This window comes from Felis catus, chromosome A2, assembly GCF_018350175.1.
Source record: "Felis catus isolate Fca126 chromosome A2, F.catus_Fca126_mat1.0, whole genome shotgun sequence".
Lineage (NCBI taxonomy): Eukaryota > Metazoa > Chordata > Mammalia > Carnivora > Felidae > Felis > Felis catus.
The window spans coordinates 52,455,842-52,478,641 of NC_058369.1; the positions used below are offsets into that span (position 1 = coordinate 52,455,842).

At 42.9% G+C, this 22,800-nt stretch overlaps 2 protein-coding genes across 11 annotated transcripts in view; both read left to right on the forward strand.

The window, feature by feature from the left end:
* Positions 1 to 5,777, forward strand: part of HRH1 (histamine receptor H1) — a 78,292-nt gene extending 72,515 nt beyond the window's left edge. For all 3 annotated transcript variants that reach the window (XM_023250023.2, XM_045051954.1, XM_003982473.5), the window contains exon 2: positions 2,811 to 5,777. In XM_023250023.2, coding sequence (XP_023105791.1) covers positions 2,846 to 4,309 — 1,464 coding nt within the window. In that variant the 5' untranslated portion in view covers positions 2,811 to 2,845 and the 3' untranslated portion in view covers positions 4,310 to 5,777. The remainder of the gene's footprint in view (positions 1 to 2,810) is intronic.
* Positions 5,778 to 13,133: 7,356 nt separating this feature from the next.
* Positions 13,134 to 22,800, forward strand: part of ATG7 (autophagy related 7) — a 252,739-nt gene continuing 243,072 nt past the window's right edge. For 6 of the 8 annotated variants that reach the window (XM_011280206.4, XM_045051957.1, XM_045051956.1 and 3 more), the window contains exon 1: positions 13,134 to 13,268. The gene's annotated coding sequence lies outside the window, so the exon portion shown is untranslated. Of the gene's footprint in view, positions 13,269 to 13,549; positions 13,787 to 22,800 lie in introns of those variants that run through there. The other 2 variants (XM_011280207.3, XM_019824993.3) reach the window with 2 other exon arrangements.

Sequence of the window (22,800 nt, forward strand, 5' to 3'; positions counted from 1 at the left end):
TATATATATAAATTTATATATATTTTTATGTATGTGATATAGAACTGTGTTATATGTGTGTGATATAGAATTGTGATATATATATGTGATAAAGAACTGTGCTTACAGAGATAGGAAGATAAATATATATATATATAAATTTATATATATTATTTATATAAACATGTGATATTAATTTATGTGTGTAAATTTATATATATATAAATTTATATATTTACATATATTATTTGTATAAATACATATGTGATATTAATTTTCCCCAACATTTTCTCACTCAAAATATTGATAGAAAAGTTGGAAGCAATGTACAGTGAACACCTGTATATCTACCACCTAGATTACAAATTAACATTTTGCTCTTTTTGCTTGATTATATGTCTGTTCATTTATCCGTTCTTCTAACCAGCTATCCATCCAACTTGTTTTTTTGATTCATTTCAAAGTAAGCTGCAGACCTCAGTAGATTTCACCCCTAAACACTTAATAACTTAATATGCAACACTAATTTCTTTTCGGGGTGCCTGGGTGGCTCCATCAGTTAAGTGGTGGACTTTTGATTTTGGCTTAGGTCATGGTCCCAAGGTTGTGGGATCGAGCCCCACATTAGAGTCCACGCTGAACATGGAGCCTTCTTGGGATTCTCTCTCCCTCTTCCTCTGTTCCTTCCCTGCTCTCTCTCTTTCTCTCTCTCTCTCTCTCTCTCAAAAAATTTTTTTCCTTTTTTAGTCAAAAGGTAAAAAGTAATGATTTTTATATAAAAACATCATTTTCTGTCAAATACAATTATTGAATGACAAATAGTATACACATAGTGAAAAGAAATTCTTGGTTCCTCTCTGTGTGCAATGAGGCAGAGAGAGAAATAAGAGAGAACTTTCCTCAAGGTAACAAGGAGAAAAGAGAAACATCTCTGTAACAGAGGGTGGTTGGAGCTACCTTGAGAATACCAAGCTGTGGGAATGTTTTAGGGAACAGCTTCCTGCTTCCTCCCAATCAAAACTGAAAATCTGAGATGAACTTCCTTAGCCTCTTTCCTCCTTGAGGTGGCTGCGGACTATTCCAGGGGGTGTGAACTTGGGCAGAACTGAAGGTGAAACTGCAAGGTCCTGGGTCTGGGATGTAGAAGTGGAGAAAGGTACAGGCTGATGCGGTGGATTTGGGGGCTATTATCCTCACAGAGCTGATGGCTGGGGTGGACGGCGTTGAGTGGGGAAGGCTCTCAGGCTGACAGCGGAGAGTGACAGGAGCAGAGAGCAGGACTGGGGCACAATAGAAGATGATGCTGTTCAGAAGAGGCACATTCAAAGAAGGTGGAGGGTTGCTCTGGCGGGCAGTTCAGAGCTGGAGGAGAATATAGAAAAGTACCCAAAGCAAGCCTCTAAACAGGGTACTTGGAAAAAGCCTGTAGCGATCACCTGTGCCATCTTTCACATTTGACCCGTGAGAAATTGCAGGCTGAGAGACCACTCTGAGTATTAGTGGCAGAGCTGGGGCAAAATTGGTGCTACCCAGATGGTGCTTTTCCAACAAAGTAACTCAAGGGTTCCTTCCACAAGGATCAAATGCCTTAAGGTCTTGCTTTTTATTTTTAAAAATATCACACAAATTTAGCTTTCTTCTCAAGAATTTGTCTGGCTTTGTCTTAATGTTACAGTAGTCTGTTTTTGCTAAGTTACTGAGAGATATTTACACTCTGTTAGGGTTTTTAAATTTTCTTCAGAATCATACTACTTTTTGATGAATATCAAAATCTCACAACCTCTTCCAGAAGTTTTAATTCCCTGCTTCCACCTCCCACCCCAATTAAGGATCATCAATAACAGTATACAATGTGTTTTCAGTGTAGCCTTACTAGCAAAAAAAGTGTTGTTACATATTACTTTGCACAGTTTATACAATGAAATTTTTTTCAAATATAAAAACAAAATAAGTAAAAAAAAGATATGTTGCTTTATCAAACAACATAACTCCCTTCCCTTTTGAGAACCATTAGTCTAAAGGGATCTGTAGATTTATTCCATGCTTTGGGTACCCTTGTAACCTCCCCCGTATCAGTTAGAGATGCTTTTGGCTGCAAGTAAAAACTCCAACAGTGACTTAAGCAAAGAAGACATTTCATTGTTTCCCATTAATAACCAGTATGAAGGAAGAAGATTCCAGGGTTAGTTCAGCAGCTCAGTGATAATAGGACTCTGGGTTGGCATCACAGTGGTTTTCTTGGTATTTCCCTGATGGCCCCAAGATGACTGCCATAAGCCCCAAGCATCACCTCCTATAGGGAGAAGGGGGCAAGAAGCAAAACTTTTCTTTGTTTTGATCATTTGTCAGAGAGAAAGAAATTTCTAGAACCCTGGCTTTGCCATGAGACTTCCCCATCTACTTTCTTGGCCACAGTTGTGTCTTGTGCCCAATCCTAGACCAGCCACTGGCAAAGAGGAACTAGAGTGCCATATCCAGCTCAGACCAGTCATAATGCAGCCCACCTTCCCAGAACACATGCCACGTGGGACCTACACAAACTTTGCATTGCTTTTGCCCAACTCCTTCGCTAGAATGTAAACTCCATGGGGGCAGAGATTTTTGTTTTGTTCACTGCTATATTCCCAACACCCAGAACAATGCCAGGAATTCACTAAATAGTCATTGAATGAGTGAAGAAATGAATGACTAAGGAAGGAAGGGGATTTGGACCGTAGGCTGTATCTACTGCTCCCAACAGCATACAACCCCATTTAGATCAACTTGATGGTACCAAGTGACTCTACCGATCTCCAAGGCTCTGGCCTTAATCCTTGTGTCTTTCTTCCTAGGGAGGGAGCCCCAGCTGGAGGCTGCTCTTGTGCCAATGACCCTTCCCAATTCTTCCTGTGTCGTAGAAGACAAGATGTGCGAGGGGAATAAGACCACCATAGCCAACCCCCAACTGATGCCCCTGGTGGTGTTCCTGAGTGCCATCTCCTTGGTCACTGTGGGACTCAACCTGTTGGTCCTCTACGCTGTACGGAGTGAGCGGAAGCTACACACTGTGGGGAACCTGTACATTGTCAGCCTCTCTGTGGCAGACCTGATCGTGGGAGCTGTTGTCATGCCCATGAACATCCTCTACCTCCTCATGTCCAGGTGGTCCCTGGGCCACCCTCTCTGCCTCTTTTGGCTTTCCATGGACTATGTGGCCAGCACCGCATCAATTTTCAGTGTCTTCATCTTGTGCATCGATCGCTATCGCTCTGTCCAGCAGCCCCTCCGATATCTTAAGTATCGTACCAAGACCCGAGCATCAGCCACCATCTTGGGGGCCTGGTTTCTCTCCTTCCTGTGGGTTATTCCAATTCTGGGATGGCATCACTTTATGTCACCGGTCTCGGGACACCGGGAAGACAAGTGCGAAACAGACTTCTATGATGTCACCTGGTTCAAGATCATGACCGCCATCATCAACTTCTACCTGCCCACCTTGCTCATGCTCTGGTTCTATGCCAAGATCTACAAGGCTGTACGGCAGCACTGTCAGCACCGAGAGCTCATCAATGGATCCCTCCCTTCCTTCTCTGAAATTAAGCTGAAGCCAGAGAACCCCAAGGTGGGGGCCAAGAAACCAGGGAAGGAGTCTCCCTGGGAGGTTCTGAAAAGGAAATCAAAAGATGCCAGTGGTGAGCCTGTCATGAAGCCACCATCCCAAGACTCAGAGGAGATGAAATGCCCAGGTGTCTTCAGCCAAGAAGAGGACAAAGAAATGGACAAACTCCACTGCTTTCCACTTAACATTGTGCAGATGCAGACTGAGGCAGAGGGGAGTGGCAGGAGTTATGCAGCTATCAACCAGAGCCAGGGCCAGCTGGAGATAGATGAACAGAGCCTGAGAATGCGTGCGGCCAATGAGATATCAGAGGATCAAATCCTAGGTGATAGCCAATCCTTTTCCCGGACAGACTCAGACACACCCCCAGAGTCAGCATCAGGGAAAAGCAAACCTAGAAGTGGGTCTAGCACAGGACTGGATTACATCAAGTACACTTGGAAGAGGCTCCGCTCACATTCCAGACAGTACGTGTCTGGGTTGCACATGAACCGAGAACGGAAGGCTGCCAAACAATTGGGTTTTATTATGGCGGCCTTCATCCTTTGCTGGATTCCTTACTTTATCTTCTTCATGGTCATTGCCTTCTGCAAAAGCTGTTGCAATGAGCATGTGCATATGTTCACCATCTGGCTTGGCTATATCAACTCCACGCTGAACCCCCTCATTTACCCCTTGTGCAATGAAAACTTCAAGAAGACATTCAAGAAAATTCTCCACATTCGCTCTTAAGGGAGGCTACAAGGGGATGCAACCAAAGTGACACTTAGGCTGTCCCTGAAGAAAATGGAGGATGAGGCCTGTGAGTTGCCAGGCACCTGGGCTTTCCAGAGTCAAAAGAATAGTCTTAAGGACTAGGTAGCTTGGAAGGTTCTTAGACCCATTGGCAGAATAGCACATGTTGGTGGTCAGCAGAGAGATTGTACTCTGAGTAGAAAGCAGGATATTTCCAAGAGAATCAGACCTGGATGAGTTTTCCTGCTCCTCAGGAAATGTGGGAGCCTCAGATTCTCACTGTCATTCAAGCTTTCAGACTTGAATTAATTGGAAGCTGAAGGGACACGTAGGTAGAGTTTTACTGGAGAATTAGAACTCTCAAGCCTTCCTGGAATGGAGTTATATGACTGTGCAGAGACCTCGCATATGCAGATGGATGCTGTCCCCTTCCAGGGATCACCTTGATAGGCATGACAGCTATTCCATTGTGACTGTCACTTCTCAGAACACCTCTCCTCTGAGCCTCTCCTACAGCTTTCTCCAGAACCAGTGTCTGAACCACCTTGGAAATTCTGCTTTATTATTTCTTACTCATGCACATCTTAGAGTTGATAGGAAAATTTTCAGCTTGTACATTTCCTTGTTTGCAACCCCAAATTCCTTTTGGCTATTAACAGAATAATGATAAAAGCTGCCTTCAAAAGAAAAAGAAAAGGCGTGTTTTTAATGGTTGCACAATGAAAGCATAAAAAAAAAAGGAATGGGGAGAAGAAAACTATATCTCTTGAGTGCTGGGCCAGGCTTATCCCCCTTAAGCTCCATGACACTCCACAGCAGGTGGATGGTGTTACTAGAAGAGCAAATTGTGATGTAGCAAGGTGACATAAAGTGCCCAACATCACACAGCTAGTAATGTGAGAGAGTTAGAATGAGAACCCTGTGGGGTTCTGGCTCATTGTAACACGTTTTCTCCAAAAGGCAAAAATTTGTCCTGTTAAGTATGTGCATGTGTGCACACACAGACACACACAGACACACACACACACACACACACACACACACACACACACACACACATGCACGCACAACTATTCCTAAGAGTGGTGGCAATTCTCAAAGGATATGCTGAGAGAAGGAAAAGCTGGCATAGAATATTCCTGAGCCGGCAGAAGGTGATACTTTGAGGGGACAGTGTGCATTTTTATTTGTGAGTTCTGCTGTATTCGTTGAAGAAAAGTCATCATGTTCTTTTATACTCACACCTCTTTAGTAAAAACTAGCAAAGGCATGGAACGTACAGTTTTCTTTGGTGTTTACATTGCAATCTGGTTGTGATTTATATTTTAAAACTTAATGCTAAACTGTAATGTATGTAGCCAAATGGAGTGCGTGTACAAGCTGGTATTTTGTGTCCTGTGTTCCTGTTCGCATGATGTTAAAAATGACAGATTTTTACCTGCCTAAAATATGATATTTGAAACTACCTTGTTATGAGTTTGATTTATTTAATTCTCCCTTTCTGAGTCTCTTGGACTGAGAAGATGTATTGAAACATGCTGTCAAATATTATAAGATATGATACAGGATTGTTCTTTGGTTTCTGGTCACATGTGTAAATGTCTTTAGGAAAGAACTTTTTATAACAAGCCTCACTGTCTGCTTGGCATCCCCCAAAGCTCTTCTTGGTCAAAATTGGGGGAGCTAATGAGACTTTTATCCTGGTTTTGAAAGCTGTAGCTGGTCTGTTTCTAGGTCAAAAAGCCTTTCCCAGAAGACCTGTGAGAGACTTGCTCCCCAAGATCCCTCAGCTTGCTCCCCAAGATCCCTCATAATGAAGGAGCTTTAAAAAGATCACCTCCCACAGACAAATGGCTAAGTGCCCATTATTCATGTTGATGAATGGTTGGGGCAACTAGTGAAGAGAAGTGGTTATAAGCTCTGACTTTGGGTCAAAGAGACCTGCATCTGAGTCTGATAAGAAGAAATGGTCAATATAAATTGTCAGAACACAAAAAGCCAGGCCCATGCATTATTGAATACAGTGTTTATGGTGCATGCAGAGCATCTGGTACATGGTGGGGATTCATATGTAGTTTTAAAACATACTGTGCATATCATATGCCAGGCCCCATGCTTTACCACTGTTACCTAATTTAGCCTTTACACGGATCTCATGAGGGAGACTTCTGTATTTTTACAACTAGGCAAACTGAGGCACAGAAAGAAACTGAGGAATGGGAAGACAGAAAAGGAGAAGTAGGAAGTGGGGGCCAGAAAGAGCATAAACCAAATGGCATAATATTCATGCACTCAAGAAAAATCTACATTCAAAAACATATTCTTCATTAATGTATTCATAAGTTAAATATATTCAAAGGGAAAATAAACCATCCTTAGCTTTTGATAAGTAGAAATTCCTTCAAATGATTCTCTTAAGATCATGTGAAAACCGGCCAACTACTGCATCACATAAATCTTTAAAAGCTTGTGAAACTATGCCACCTAATAGAAATTGCTATAAATCGTAGAAGCTGGTCATGTTAATAAAAGTGTTCATTCAGAAAAGCCATTAGTCTGCAGATTGGCCATTTGATGATTTGGTCATTTGGCTACTTGGCTTGCAGAAAATTGCTGGTCTCTCTTTTTAAGATGGGCCTTCCAGAGGAGATTTAAGTCAATACAGGGTGAAAAGGCTGCTGGCTGAGATGCATTCTAAGTTCCTTAAATAAATAATGCTTTTAAGATCTAATTTGCCAATATGTCATTCCACAGTGTTTTGGGCTTTCAACGCCTAGGCTGTGCAGCATATGGTTTCCATTGAGCTGCAAGACAAATGATGAAGGTGGATTGACCTGAATCTCTGTGGTCTTGAATAAATGTCATGGGCCTCATTGCCTTGCTGTGTCCAAGAACATTCTCTGCCTTTTTCTGTGTGCTTGTCTGGCCTCTTTCATGATGCTCCATCATCTTGGTGCCCCAAGGCATGAGCATCAGTTCCAAAGTCCAAAGCTTAAAGAATCATCCTGTGTCTACCTTTGCTGCAATCAACTCTGAAGGGGATTGGGGGTCAGGTGGGACATGTGGTACAAACATGGCTGAAGGACCAACAGTTCCTAGAGAAGTGGAATCATTGTGAGCTGGGTTGAAACTCCAAAAGGTGTTAACTATAAGAATCTTGAAGTCTAGCAGAGGAAACAAGCTTTTAAAGAACTAACTCAACCCAGGCTCATATAGAGTGAAGCCTAGAGGTGGATGGGTGTCATCCTACTGTTTTTTTTTTTAAATCAAGTTTGTTACATTCAAAATATACAGTAAAATTTACCCATTTATAATGTAGAGGTCAATGAATCTTGACAGATGTACACACCCATATCATCCCCATTTCAGTCAAGATATAGAACATTTCCATCATCCCAGCAAGTTCCTCATGCTCCCTCTATGCTCCAGGCAACCAGTGATCTGACTTCTGAACACTATAGATTAGTTTGGCTGATTCTGTAACTTTGCATAAATGGAATTGTATGGTATGTATTCTTTTTTTCCATTTTGTCTAAGATTCACCCACCTTTCAATCAGGTTTATTATTATTATTAATGTTATTAAAGTATAGTTGACAGTGTTATTTTAGTTTGCAGTGTACCTGTAGTGATTTGACAATTTTATACATTACCCACTGCTCACCACAGTAAGTGTAGTCACCATACAACGTGATTATAATATTACTGACCGTATTCTCTATGCTGTACTTTTCATCTCCACGATTTATTTATTTTACAACAGGAATTTTGTACCTCTTAATCCCTTTCACCTATTTTGCCCACCACCCCACCCCCCTCCCTTCTGGCAACCACCAGTTTGTCTCTGTATTTACAAGTCTATTTCTTTTTTTAAATTTATTTATTTAAATTCAAGTTAGTTAACATACAGTGTAGTATTGGTTTTGGCTGTAGAACCCAGTGATTCATCTCTTACATATGACACCCAGTGCTCATCCCAACAAGTGCCTCCTTAATGCCCATCACCCATTTAGCCCATCGCCCCCCCCCCCACCGCCCCTCCAGCAATCCTCAGTTTGTTCTCTGTATTTAAGAGTCTCTTATGGTTTGCCTCTCTATTTTTATCTTATTTTACTTTTCCTTCCCTTCCCCTAAGTTCATCTATATCTCTTAAATTCCACATATGAGCGAAAACATATGATATTTGTCTTTCTCTGCCTGACTTATTTTGCTTAGCATAATATCCCTTAGTTCCAACCACATTGTTGTAAATGGCAAGATTTCATTCTTTTTTTTAAATGTTTTTATTTATTAGAGAGAGAGAGAGAGAGAGAGAGAGAGACTGAGTGTGAGTGGGGGTGGGGCAGAGAGAGAGGGAGACACAGAATCCAAGACAGGCTCCAGGCTCTGAGCTGTCAGCACAGAGCCCGACATGGGGCTTGAACTCTGAAACCGTGAGATCATGACCTGAGCCAAAGCCGGAGGCTTAACCAACTGAGCCACCCAGGTGCTCCTCTATGTATATGTATCTTTATCCATTCATCAGTTAATGGACATTTGGGCTCTTTCCATAATTTGGCTATTGTTGATAGCACTGCTATAAACATTGGGGTGCATGTGTCCCTTTGAATCAGCATTTTTGTATCCTTTGGATAAATACCTAGTAGTGCAATTGCTGGGTCATGGGGTAGTTCTATTTTTAATTTTTTGAGGGATCTCCATATTGTTTTACAGAGTGGCTACACCAGTTTGGATTCCACCAGCAGTGCAAAAGGGTTCCCTTTTCTCCACGTCCTCACCAACATCTGTTATTTCCTGAGTTGTTTATTTTAGCCATTCTGACAGGTGTGAGGTGGTATCTCACTGTGGCCCTGATTTGTATTTCTCTGATGATGAGTGATATTGAACATCTTTTCATGTGTCTATTAGCCAACTGGATGTCTTCTTTGGAAAAGAGTCTATTCCTGTATTCTGCCCATTTCTTAACTGGTTTATTTGTTTTTTGGGTGTTGAATTTGATAAGTTCTTTATACATTTTGGGTACTAACCCTTTATCAGATATGTTGTTTGCAAATATCTTCTCCCATTCTGTCAGTCGTCTTTTAGTGTTGTTGATTGTTTCCTTCACTGCGCAGAATCTTTTTGTCTTGATGAGGTCCCAGTAGTTCATTTTTTTATTTCTCCTGCCTCCGGAGATGTCTAGTAAGAAGTTACTGTCACCAAAGTCAAAAGTTTGCTGCTGTTTTCTCCTGTAGCGTTTTGATGGTTTCCCGTCCAACATTTAGGTCTGTCAGTCCCTTTGCATTTATTTTTCTGTATGGTATAAGAAAGTGGTCCAGTTTCATTCTTCTGCAGGTCACCGTCCAGTTTTTCCCGGCACCATTTGCTAAAAAGGCTTTTTTCCATTGGATACTCTTTCCTGCTTTGTCAATGATTAGTTGGCCACACATTTGTGGGTCCATTTCTGGGTTCTCTATTCTGTTCCATGGATCTATGTGTCTGTTTTGTTTGTTCATTTGGTTTGTTTTTTAGATTCCACATATAAGTGAAATAATATAGTATTTGACTTTCTCTATATGACTTACTTAGCTTCATAGGTCTTTCATAGGCCCTTCCTTATTGTTGCAAATAGCAAGATTTCATTCCTTGTTTATGGCTGAGTAATATTCCAAAGTGTGTGTGTGTGTGTGTGTGTGTGTGTGTGTGTGTGTGTGTAATAACTTCTTTATCTTTTCATCTATTGATTGACACTTGGGCTGCTTCTGTATCTTGGCTATTGTAAATAATGCTGCAGCAAACAGAGGGGTGCGTATATCTTTTAAAGTTAGTGTTTTTGTTTTCTTTGGGTAAATACCCAATTGTGGAATTACTGGATCATATGGTATTTCTATTTTTAATTTTTTGAGGGACCTCCACTCTGTTTTCCACAGTGGTTTCACCAATTTATATTCCCAACAGTGCACAAAAGTTCCCTTTCCTCCATGCCTTTGCCAACACTTGTTCTTTCTTGTCTTTTTTCATACTAGCCATTCTGACAGCTGTGAGGGGATATTACTGTAAGATATTACTGTAGTTTTTATTTGCATTTCCCTGATAATTAGTGGACATTGAGCCTCTTTTCATGCATCTGTTAGCCTTCTTTAAGTCTTTGGAGAAATGTCTACTCAAGTCCTCTGCCCATTTTTAATGGGATTATTAGTGTGTGTGTGTGTGTGTGTGTGTGTGTGTGTGTGTTGAGTTGTATAAATTCTTTATGTGTTTTGGATATTAATTCCTTATCAGATATACCATTTGCAACTACCTTCTCCCATTCACTAGGGTTTTTTTTTTGTTTTGTTGGTGATTTATGATGTGCAAAAGCTTTTTATTTTGCTGTAGTCCCAATAATTTATTTTTGCTTTTGTTTCCCTTGCCTGAGGAGACATATCCATAAATACGTTGCTAAGGCCAATGTCCAAGGGATTACTGCCTATGCTTTCTTGTAGGGGTTTTATGGTTTCAGGTCACTTAGGTTTTTAATCCATTTTGGGTTTATTGTGTGTGGTGTACGAAAGTGCTCCAGGTTCATTCTTTTTCATGTGGCTGTCCCGTTTCCCCAGCACCATTTATTGAAGAGACTGTCTTATCTTCATTGTATATTCTTGCCTTCTTTGTAGTAAATTAATTGACCATATAAATGTGGGTTTATTTCTGGGCTCTCTGACCTGTTCCACTGATCGATGTATCTATTTTTCTGCCAGTCTCATACTGTTATTACTACATCTTTGTAGTATATCTTGAAATCTGAGATTATACCTCCAGCTTTACTCTTCTTTCTCAAGATCGCTTTGGCTTTTTGGGGTCTTTTTTGGTTCCATACAAATTTTAGGAGTATTTGTTCTAGTTCTATGAAAAATTCTATTGGTATTTTTTTTTCAACATTTATTTATTTTTGGGACAGAGAGAGACAGAGCATGAACGGGGGAGGGGCAGAGAGAGGGAGGGAGACACAGAATCGGAAACAGGCTCCAGGCTCCGAGCCATCAGCCCAGAGCCCGACGCGGGGCTCGAACTCACGCGAGATCGTGACCTGGCTGAAGTTGGACGCTTAACCGACTGCGCCACCCAGGCGCCCCTCTATTGGTATTTTGATAAGAATTGCAATGAATCTGTAGATTGCTCTGGGAAGTATGGACATTTTAACAATATTCTTCCAATCCATGACCATGGAACATCTTTCCATTTGTGTCATCTTCAATTTCTTTCATCAATGTCTTATAGTTTTCAGAATATATGTATTTCACCTCCTTGGTTAAATTTATTCCTAAGTATTCTTTTTGGTGCATCAACTGGGTTTTGAAGACAGAAAGGGTTACACAAACAGAGGAAGTATGAGGCTATTGCAGGGATGGAGATATAAAAGAGCAGAGAGTGCTTAAAACACCAGAATTAATTTGATGTGACCCAAGCATGCAGTCTGAGGAGGCAGTGGCAGGAGCGGAGACTGCTATAGGGAAAGAATTTGCAATGTTGAATTTGACCTGAGGCTTGCACTCCTGAAGCTATGGCTTTTCAACACCCTCCTTCCACTTTTTTTTGTGCTCCAGAAAGAATTTATGGCAAAGAAATATCCATTCCCTTATGACTTAGGTAAGACTCATGGATACTTGTTTACCTGCGACAAGGCAAGACAATCCTTCTGAACTAATCGTTGCCTTAAAATGTTTAGCTGAGCTACTTGTATCCACTGATCAATCAAAACAAAATGCTTTATTAACCAACTTTAGTTAAGCTTCTCCCATACCCTTCAGGTTCCTTATTTTTGACTTACCCTCAGCCTGAGCCAGCATACGACCCCTCCAGAGAATAGGCTGCCGTCAAGGTAAAATATTCTCTGATCTACTACTATCCAATCAAGCCACCCTTTCCTCCCACTTTCCCACACCCAGTTCTTTCTAGCCTTCTTCATTCTTCCTTTTGAAGGAAAAATCCTTTTTGCCTAGCCCTTAAGACACTTGCAGATCTTTAGGTCAGAGTGGCTCCCTATCGCAATAGTCCCTTCCCTCCCTTTCCCCCTCCCCCTTGCAATAATCCTTTCGAATAAAGTATCTCCTTACTAAATCTGGATTTGTTTTCTTATTTGGCAGAGTCAAACACACTTGCATTAGAATCCTATCCCCAAAGCTCTTTAACCTTCAGCAAGACGCTTAACTTTTCCTAGTCTCTGTTCATGTGTAAGATGGGGGAGAATATGATACGTTTCAGGGCCTTTGTGGCGATTAGAAGATATGACAGCCTGGAAACATAGTAGTTAATAGTAGTCATTACTGTTGCTATTGAGTCTTTTGAGCCACATCAGAGTCACTTTCATTCCTTATAAACGAATGCCCTTATATGTCACATTAAGTTTGTACTCATTATTGTGTCTTCAGTACCTGACCAATGCTTGGCACACAGTATATGCTCAATAAATAATTTGGCATGACTGCCTTTATCCCACTGACAGCGGGGAGCTATGAGAATAATGCCTAGTTTAGAAAGAGCAGGTTAATCACTGGCGACCTTCACGGGCTTTTACCTATTAAAATTCTCATCTGTCTTCACACTTGCTTCCTCACTGACACCTGGGATACGTTTAATGCCGCCTCTGTTGGAAAATGGAAATGACCGTAATTCCTGTTATCCTCTGAAATCGAGAGAAAGCGGAGGAGTTTTTTTCAAAGCATGACAGGCATAGACGCATTCCCATAACCAATAAAGTGGCTTATCACCCGAAGCTCCGCCCTTATCAGAGGGCCTCGCCCACCTGCTGATGCTCCGCCTTCCCGGCAACTCAAGATCCTCCCACTCAGGCCGGTGCTAGGGGCTCATTTACCAGGTTGGCTCGCGCCTCCGTGTGCGCATGCGCACCACTGACCGCAGGCGGACGGGGCGGGGACAATTGCGTCATCGGGGCGCGCGCTGAGGCCGACGCTGTGGTTGCCGGAAGTTGAGTGGCGGTAAGTGAGCCGCGCTGCGGAGGGAGTAGTGGGGTACTGCGGGCTGGGTTTTGGAGGTCTGGCGGGAAGGGGCGAGCTCGGCTGTGAGGACGAGGGTCGTGGCAGAATTCAGGTTCCTCCCTCCTCCAGGGAGTCACTGACTCCAGCTCTCGCCCTCCTCCTGCCGCGTCCCGTCGGACTGGTTTCAGCCCGGGGTCTTCTGACTAGAAACCTCCTGATGTTCTAAGTCAGTCCCTCCTGGCGTCTGGCAGGGATGGTTCTCAACCTTCGATGTTGGGACACCAGAGATAGGACGCCAGTTCTCATCCTGGCTTTTCCCGCGATTTGCTGTGTGACTCTGGCATGTCACCTCTTTGTGAGCCTCTCTTCCCTCATCTGTAAAATGGGAGTGATAATAACGTCATTTGTGAAGCCAGGGTGTTAAATGAAGTCACTTATTTCTCAGGGCTTTCTAAGCTAAGGTTTTCGACTCTTCAGTTTGGTCCAGGGATTACAAACTTTAGTGCTTATTCCATCAGGTAAAGTATAAATGTAGGTGTAAGGAATTTCCATGTCAGAAAAAGTCAAACATATTTTTACTGAGTTGAGTTTTATAAGCAAGCACAGTACTAACATTTATGAAATTGGAGAAGTGAAAACAAAACTTTTGTGTTGCACGTGTGTAATCTCTTGATTTTTAAACACTGACTACAGTTTTCTTCAAAGCTAATTAAAAAAATTTTTTTTTAAATTCTGTGAATGAAACCAGGTGTATCTGTGATTGCCAGTTCCAGACCTTCAGACCTCTGGGTCCCAGTCTGCCTTTCCCATTGCATACTTGCATTTCTTCTGTGACACCCCTGCCCACTGGTTAAATTTCTTTGGTGGCAGAAAACTATTTCTGGTTATTCTTGTTTGGATTTCCCCTAACTCTGACTTAAGTCTATACCATAATCTCGGCTCATTGTCCCTCCTTCAGACTCCTCGGATCTCCCTTCCAATTTATTGCCCACACATCCTTGAAGGCTGCTGGTTTGTTTTCCTCTTCACGCCATTTCTTCTCCAGGCTGAGCACATTTAATATATTTACCTGTAGTAAACTCCGTAACAACCAAAAATCTTGTGATGTGCCAAGCATTACCATAAGTACTGGTGATGGGGGGGTAAAATTAGACCGATTTCAGGGAGCCTATTTTTTGATCCTGGTGGTGGCAGTTGTGGTGATTGCCAATAATACCGAGCTTTTAGTGGGCGGTAGGTGTTTCAGATCCTGTTAGTATCCTGTTCAGATACTATCAAAAAAAGAAAAAGAAATGGTAATGGAATGGAGAGTACCTGCGGGTAAGCAGAGGGAGCTGTTTTAAAAGCTAGCTGGCCGGGATGACTTCTCTGAGGAGGTGACTTTGGAACTAACACTTGAATGAAGAAAAAGCCAGCCTTGCGAAAGCTCATCTTGCCTAATTATACTTCCATCCCCCAGTTCTGTGCCGTAGTCTTGTTAAACTGTTTACAGGTTGTATCTCACTTGTAGCCTTTGGCTCCTGCTGCTCCTGCTTCCTAAAAGATCTCCCCTTCCCCCTCCCATTTTTCTTGGCCAACTCCTCCCTGCCCCTCATGTGACAAGATTGTGAAATTCTTAAAGGAGTTGTGTACCGGGCTCTTGTTCAAGATGCCCATCCCTGTCCTCGAGGAATTAATTATTTTTTAAGTCAAGGACATAGACAACAGCACTGTGGAATGCAGCTATGGTAGAGATTTGCCAGAGGAGGACTTAGGGTGATCACAAGTCAGGCCGAGGCATCAGAGAAGTTTTCTGTGAGGAGGCATCGCTTTACTCAAGGCCTGAAGGATGAGCAAGATTAGTCAGGTGAAGAGGCATGGGAGGTGGGATGACATTGCAGACATTGGGAGTGGGGAGGGCTGTAGGTAACTTGCATCGTTCACCTTGGCTAAGAAGTGACTGTGGAAAGGTAAGCAGGAGGCAGATCACAAAGGACCTTGCAGGCAATATAAGGTTGTATAATCTAATATATGATATATAATTAGGAGCACAGAATTTGGACTGTAAGTTACATGCTGGCTGTGCCATTGAACTAGTTTTGCTACCTGGGGCTGGTCACTCCCTTTCTAAACTTCAGTTTCCTTATCTGTAAGCCATCCTCCCAGGGTTGCTGTGAGGATTGAATGGTATATGTTACCCACTTGCTAGATGGTAAATGATCAATAGTAGCAGTTAATATTACCGTGCAAAGAAGTTTGCACTTTATTTGAAAGTGTGGTGTCAGAGAGTTGCAGTGAAAGTTGAAGAAGGGGTGTGATGTGCTCTCATCTATTTTAAATTTTTTAAATATTTATTTATTTTTGAGAGACAGAGAGCCAGCAGGGGAGGGGCCGAGAGAGGGGGGAGACACAGAATCTGAAGCGGACTCCAGGCTCTGAGCTGTCAGCACAGAGCTCGACGCAGGGCTCGAACCCATGAACTGTGAGATCATGACCTGAGCTGAAGTCGGACTCAACCGACTGAGACACCCAGGCACCCCTGCTCTCATCTGTTTTAAATTACTCAGGCTCTCCCATGGTGACTACACTGGACAGGGCAGACCCAGCAGGAAGACCAGTCAGGGCACTGTTCTGTGGTCCAGGTAGCGGAGGAGGAAGGCCTGAACCAAGGCAGTGGCTAAGCCAAGGGAGAAAAATGGGTGGGCTTAAGGGGTAAAGGAGGTGCTGGACTGGTAGCTGGATAACACCACATGGGGAGAGGAGGAAGGTGAATTGGGATACGGGGTGCTGAGGGATGGATCCTGTGTGTGGACATAAGTAATAACAAAATTCTTTTGATTAGTGGCCCTTGATTGGTTATCCCTCCCTTCCTCGGAGGTTTTATTTGGAAATCCAAATGGCTTCTTTTATCCACTTTTACCCTTGGGAAATGAAGTTCAGGACTGCCTTCCTCCTCCTTTTTCTGTTTCCTGATCCTTCTACCTATCTCCAGTATAAGTAAGGCCTGGTTGTGTATTCAAGGAAGAATAATTAGATGCTGCTTTGTTACCCAGTAGGGAGTATGCATCTCTGTGGTCTTGGCAGACTGGGTCTCATTCCAGCCTCTGCAACCCCCCCCCCCTCCCCAACCGTGATCACCTTTGGGCTTTTCTCACCTTCTTTGTTGTGATTACTTTCCTTTGAACTTGTTCCTGTTTGACAGTCTCTCCTTGAGTGTGTAGTATAGAAAGGAAGGCCTCTTTTCTCTACGAGTCTGACCAGAGGGAACAGGACTGTACTTTTTTTGTGGAGACCTGAGGCCCCCTGTCTTTGTTGTAGACACACCTGCCCTTGACACTGTCACGCTGTGGGCTCCCAGCACTGCTTGACACTCCCCCTTGTGTTTGGACAGCTCTCTTGCCCATCTTCTCCTTGCCTTTCAGATTTCCATTCCTCTCCCAGCCTCCTAACCTGGACTTTGACTTCACTAAGTTGCAGCCATCAATGAAGGCTCCTCAGCTTCTGTCGCTTACTGACTTGTCTCCAGCTGACTGTATCACTTCACCTCTGTGAAAGAAATGTGTTTAAGGCTGATTCTTTTACTTGTGCTGAGGTTCCATTGTTCTGTTTCTTTCCTGTTTAACCATCTCTTCTCATTTAAATATCTGGAAAAGACGAAACACCTTCACATCACATCACATCACATCACATCACATCACATCACATCACATCACATCATCTCTTCCCATCCACGTTTGTTGACTTCCTGAAGTCATCATTTGCTAAAATCCTTCTTCTGTCCCACCTGTCCTCCAAAATTGCCCTTCCTCGTCTTCAGACCTTCACATTGCCCGAACCCCTGAAAGTTTTCCCTTACCTTTTGAATTCTGAGCACATTTCATATTGCTGATATTCCTTTGTGTTATCTGGCCATTTCCCCCTCAGCTTCCATTGTGGGTCACCCCCCCTCCTTTTGTTCATTAAATGCTAGTTTTCTCCAAGGTTCTGCCTTATACTCTGTGCTCTTCTCACCCACCACTTCAACTCCCACTTATGTGCCAAGGACCCCTGTTTTGTATGTTGAGCTGAGATCTCTCCTGCAGGCCAGGCCTCAGACTCGGTGAGCCCAAAATTAATCTCATCGGCTTCCCTCCAAAGCTGCCCTTCTTTCTACATCCTTTCCTCTGACTCATTCCCCTTCTTCCATTTAGTCATTCACATCAGAGCACTGCAGTTGTCTTGGCCTTTTCCCTCTTCTCCCATCCCAGGCAGTCATCAGAGTTCTACAGATTCTCCTTCCTTGATGTCTCCTGACACATTTTCTCCTCCATTGCTTCTCCCATTACCTTCTCCCATTACTTTAGGCTCTTCTTGCTTCTTGCCTGTATTCCTGCACAACCACTGAGCTGCTTGCCCTGTCTGGTGCTCACTGGTACTGGAGTATCATTCCTAAAATACATATCTTTGCTAAAATACAAATCCCTGCTTCTTCAGTCCAATTTAGATACCCCTCCGTCCTCCCATAACACCCTGTACAAACACTTATACTATACCATATGGTACTTGTTTTATCCACAGATTGCTATACTGTCATTCCTGGTATGTATAACCCTCAAAACTTAGGTCCTGAAAGGCAGAGACCTTAGTCTCTTTTGCCATTGAGTGCTGAAATACAGCACGGGAACTGTACATAACATAATGTTTGTTGAAGGGATAACTAAATGGAAATCCCCATGTCTTTCACATATGTTTTGTTGATAACGTCAGTCCTATTTTTGAATGACTTCTGTATCAGATACATGCGTTTTCTTTTTTTTAAATTTTTAAGTGTTTATTATTCTGAGAGAGAGAGAGAGAGAGCTCGTGCACAAGTGAGGGAGGGGCAGAGATAGAGGGAGGCACAATACGCTGAGCTGTCAGCCAGAGCCCGATGTGGGGCTCAAATTCATGGACCACAACATCATGACCTGAGCCAAAGTCAGATGCTTAACTGACTGAGCCACCCAGGTGCCCCTCAGGTACATGCATTTTCTAATCGAATCCTCACAATAATTCTGTACAGCAGGTAGTGTCCCATCTTACAGGTGGGGAAGAAGCCTCAGAAAAGTTAAATGACTTGCCTGAGGTTGTGTGGCTAGATGTAGCAGATGTGGGTTTTTTTTAATTTTTATTTATTTTTATTTTTTTAATGTTTATTCATTTTTTGAGAGAGAGAGAGGGAGACACAGAATCTGAAGCAGGCTCCAGGCTCCAAGATGTCAGCACAGAACCTTACACGGGGCTTGACCCCACAAACTGTGAGATCATGACCTGAGTTGGATGCTTCACGAACTGAGCCACCCAGACACCCCTCAGAGGTGGGATTTTAACTCCAGTCTCTCTGGCTCATGAAGCTGTGTCCTTCCATTATCATACTGCCTCCAGTGCCTGCACTGTTGTCCAGCTGTTTTTTTGGACTGAGATTTAAGACCCTGTATTTATCTCTGAAATTTTTAGTCTTGTTAAAATAGGCCTGTTATTCCAGGTGGTCAGAATCTTTTGTATTGTGAAGTTTTGTTATCCATCATATTGCCTATTCCTTCCTGCTTCATGTCATGTATAGAATTGATAAGCAAACCTGTATCAATCATCAAAGTCACTGGTAAATGTAGTAAGTATACCTTTTTGAATATATTTGTTTATGTGGTTTATGTGTCTTTTTCCCTGCTCTAAGCCCCTAACACGATGTTCAGCACACGTCAAACACTTAGTAAATATTGATGAATATTCATTCATGTAGATAAATAAAAATAAATAGATTAGGATCAAAGACTGAACCAATGACTTATCACAGTTAGCCCCTTTCTTTTATATATATGTATATTTTTGTTTATACATATAATTGTATTTATTATACTACTTATTATTAAGATTTATTTTTGGGAGGGAATCCCAAGCAGGCTCCATGCTGTCGGCACAGAGCCCAATGCAGGGCTCGATCTTACAAACCATGAGATCATTTCCTGAGCAGAGATCAAGAGTTGGATGTTTAACCAACTGAGCCACCCAGATGCCCCTATTAGTTCCTTTCTTATTAACACCAGTTCATATCGTAACCAGCATTCTTCAGATAAGATTATTTTACCGGTTCGTAGTCTCTCTGATTATGTTGGAATCCAATTACGACAGCTTCATCTTGTCTACCAGGATATTTGGAGTGGTCTTTTCAGAGGCCTTCCTAGGTCCAGGTATCCTATATCCTATATCTGGTTCTTCTTTGATCAAGGAAGAAAAGCAGTTACTCTCACGACTCCTTCTTAAACCATAGTGGCCTCTTAGGATTAATACTCAAGACTGCCATATACAGTTGTGCAGGTTGTGCGCTGCCCAAGAGGCCACATCTGAAGGGGTTTTGTTTGGATCATAGGCATCATGAATTTACTTTTGTAGTGACGATTTTCTGGCAGACAAAGGTAAAATGTCTTGGGTCAACCTAATCAATGTATTACAACAATTTTCTAAGGAAAGGAAGTAAAATGTCTCCAGGAGGGAGTATAGTTTTCTAATTGCACAGAAGTGACATGTGGTCTGGAATGGCCCACATGCCACCTTTCCTGAGCAAAACTTCTGTCCACTAGGCTGTAGAATCCATCCTTATTCTTATCTTTGGAAATCAAATATTTTGGAAATCTGGTAACATGTGTTGGGTTGACCCAATTTTTCAGCACCTCTTCCTTTTCCAGGACTTCTTAGATATCACCAGAAATGAAACCACAGAGCCTCTGTTACTCAGAAGCTAGCCTCCATAACTCAGCCAGCTTTTAGGAAACCATGCCAGATTTTACCTGTTGGTTGACATGAGGGCTCTCTAGCGATGCCGGTGAATCCAGGTGGCTGTCCCTCGTATATAGAATGAAGCAACATGACACTGTTGACTGGTGCAGTTAACAAAAAGGACTCTGAAGCAGGCATGCTGTTTCCATCTTCCTTGTGTTGTCTTTCTCCTCTCTCACAGGCTCTCTCAGCTTTTACTATCCCTCCCTCGTGGGCTTGCCACGCCCCACAACACTGGTATCCAGTGCGTCCATTCTCAAAAACAGGCTGAACAAGAGCACGTTGTATGTGAAGGTTAAGGTTATTATAGCAGAAGGAAAACAAAGGAAAAACTCCCAGGAGTAACCAGTGAGAATGAAGGTTACAGTTTGAAGACAGTGGAGGTGACTGCCAGTTCTCTCATTGACGAAGGTGGCATGCACGGAGGTGAGGGAGACAACCCGTCCATAATAGCAGTTATCCTGCCTGCTTATGTGATCAGCTGCGGCCACCTATCAGTACAGTCACACACACAAAAAAGCCACTTTCGATGACTCGGTGTCTTGTGGAGACCTCAGTTTGGCCCAGGGGCATCTTGACTGTAATGCGATTTTTAAAAGGAATTGAGGCTTCCGAACCCAGCTGGTTCCCCCGTCGGAGTCCTGAGTTTTCATCTTCCAGTAAAGCCTAATCTGTCTTCGAAGTTTGGAACTTTGCCCCCCTCCTTTTGGAAGGGAGGGCCTGTAAACCTCCCTCTTTGGCAGCGTTGCACATTATTTCCAAAACTCGTGAAGTTGCAGGACGTCATTAGCCGGCAAAATGTGCATTGGCTTCGTATGCCAAAGAGGCCCCCTCCCCACTCCTGGCCATCTCCCCCTTTTTTTTTTTTTTTTTTTTTTTAACCCATCAGCTTACTCTGTTTGTCAGCAGGACTTGGCCATGTGGTTTGGTGCTTATTTTAATGACTGCCAGAGCTCACAGCCCCGCAGCTGGGAAAATGAGAACAGAAGTCTGCTCTATGTGCTCCATTTTGGCCCAGAGACGGCACTTCAGGGCCAAATTGCGGTTGTTCTGGCGCTTCTGCTAAGTGAATGGCCCCACGTGTCCTGCGAGAAATTGAACACAAAGTGCTCCTAACCCTTAGCACTTGTTCCTCTGGACTTGCCCTTGATGACCTATAGCAGGAGACCATCCGTTTCATTTTAATTAAACCTCTGCTGTGACTGCAGTGCTCCTTTGAGGGAGGTGAGGCTTACACAAGGCCCGTTTGAGATGGAGAAAGTTTTCACAGTGAGCATGGAGAAGGGCAGCTGCATTAGGCAGGCAGCGTTGGCTAATGTGAGGTACGGGGCATGTGTTGACAATCTGAGGGCACTACCACTTAGGCTGACTGCGCCAGGCCCCTGAACAGGCACATCACACCCTTTCTCATTTAGCTCTCCCAACAACCTCACGGGTTGGCTGGAATTATCCTTATTTTACAGATGAGGAAATCAAGGCACAGGGGATGAAGTTACCCGCCCAAGGCTCCTCAGCCAGTGAGAGGTGGAATTGGGAACTCATGCTTGGGTCTCTCTGAAGACCGGGCTCCCCACTGTTGCATTAGCATCCTTTCTCTGAATGACTGGAAGTTCCCCTGCCCTCCCCAAACAAACAAACAAACAAACAAACAAACAAAACCCCAACAACATACAGGGAAAAGTCAGAGCAAGGCATTTTTATTAGAACAGTTAGGCTAGTCTGTTTCTCTGCTGTCCCTCCAAGGGTTTAGTTTCCCTGAAGACAGGTTTGTTTGTTTCATCACTGTGATTTTTGTTCATTTTCTACCAGTTGACTTCTTCATTTCCAGAAATCCTACCCTGGCTTAATATCTACTGCATCCAATCCTATTGCCTACCCTCCCTTGGAGGGAGACCAGTTGGACAGACTCACCAGGGAGCATTCCCGGTCCAATTAATTACATAAGCAGTAAAGCCAAAATACTTCCGTCTTCAGCATCTTTAATAACAAATGCCAGAAAAATTTATGGAAATGATACTTCTTTTATACTTATTTAGAGCAATGAGTTTCTTTTCACCAAAGCTAGATTTTAAATAGGTCATCTGTTAACTATTAAGTGAATACAGGAAGATTCTGTGTAGGATCATTATAGCTTGAATATAGGGCTTTCGGTTTTACTTTTTTTGTTCAGGTAAAGTATGCATATGGTAAAGTACATTAATCGTAAATATATAGCTCATGGATTTTTGCATATGTATGTGCTCTGAAACCACCTCCCAGCTCAAGGAAAATGGAATGTTTCCAGCTCCCCAGGAGGCTTTTTACTGCCCCTTTCCAGTCAGTAGCCCCATCCCACCCTGTAATTACTATTCTAACTTCTTTCATGTAATTGGTTTTGCCTGTTCAGTATAGCATAGGCTGGGTGTGTGCAGGCGCTAAAATTGTCTTCATATTTTATTTTGGAACAGTTTCAAATTTGCAGAAACCTTACAAGAATAAGACAGACCTCTCATATACCCTTCTCCAGAGATTCCAGGCAGATTTTGTCCCAGTAGCACCCTTTATGAAAACAGAGTGTCAAGCCAGCATCACATGTTGCCCCCGGTCATCGTGTCTTTCTCTTTTACTCTGGAACAATTCCCTAGTCTTCTCTTGACCTTGACACTTTTTTTTTTAATGTTTATTTATTTTTGAGAGAGAGAGAGAGAGAATGTGAGCAGGGAAGGGGCAGAGAGAGAGAGAGACAGAGAGAGACAGAGAGAGAGGGAGACACAGAATCTGA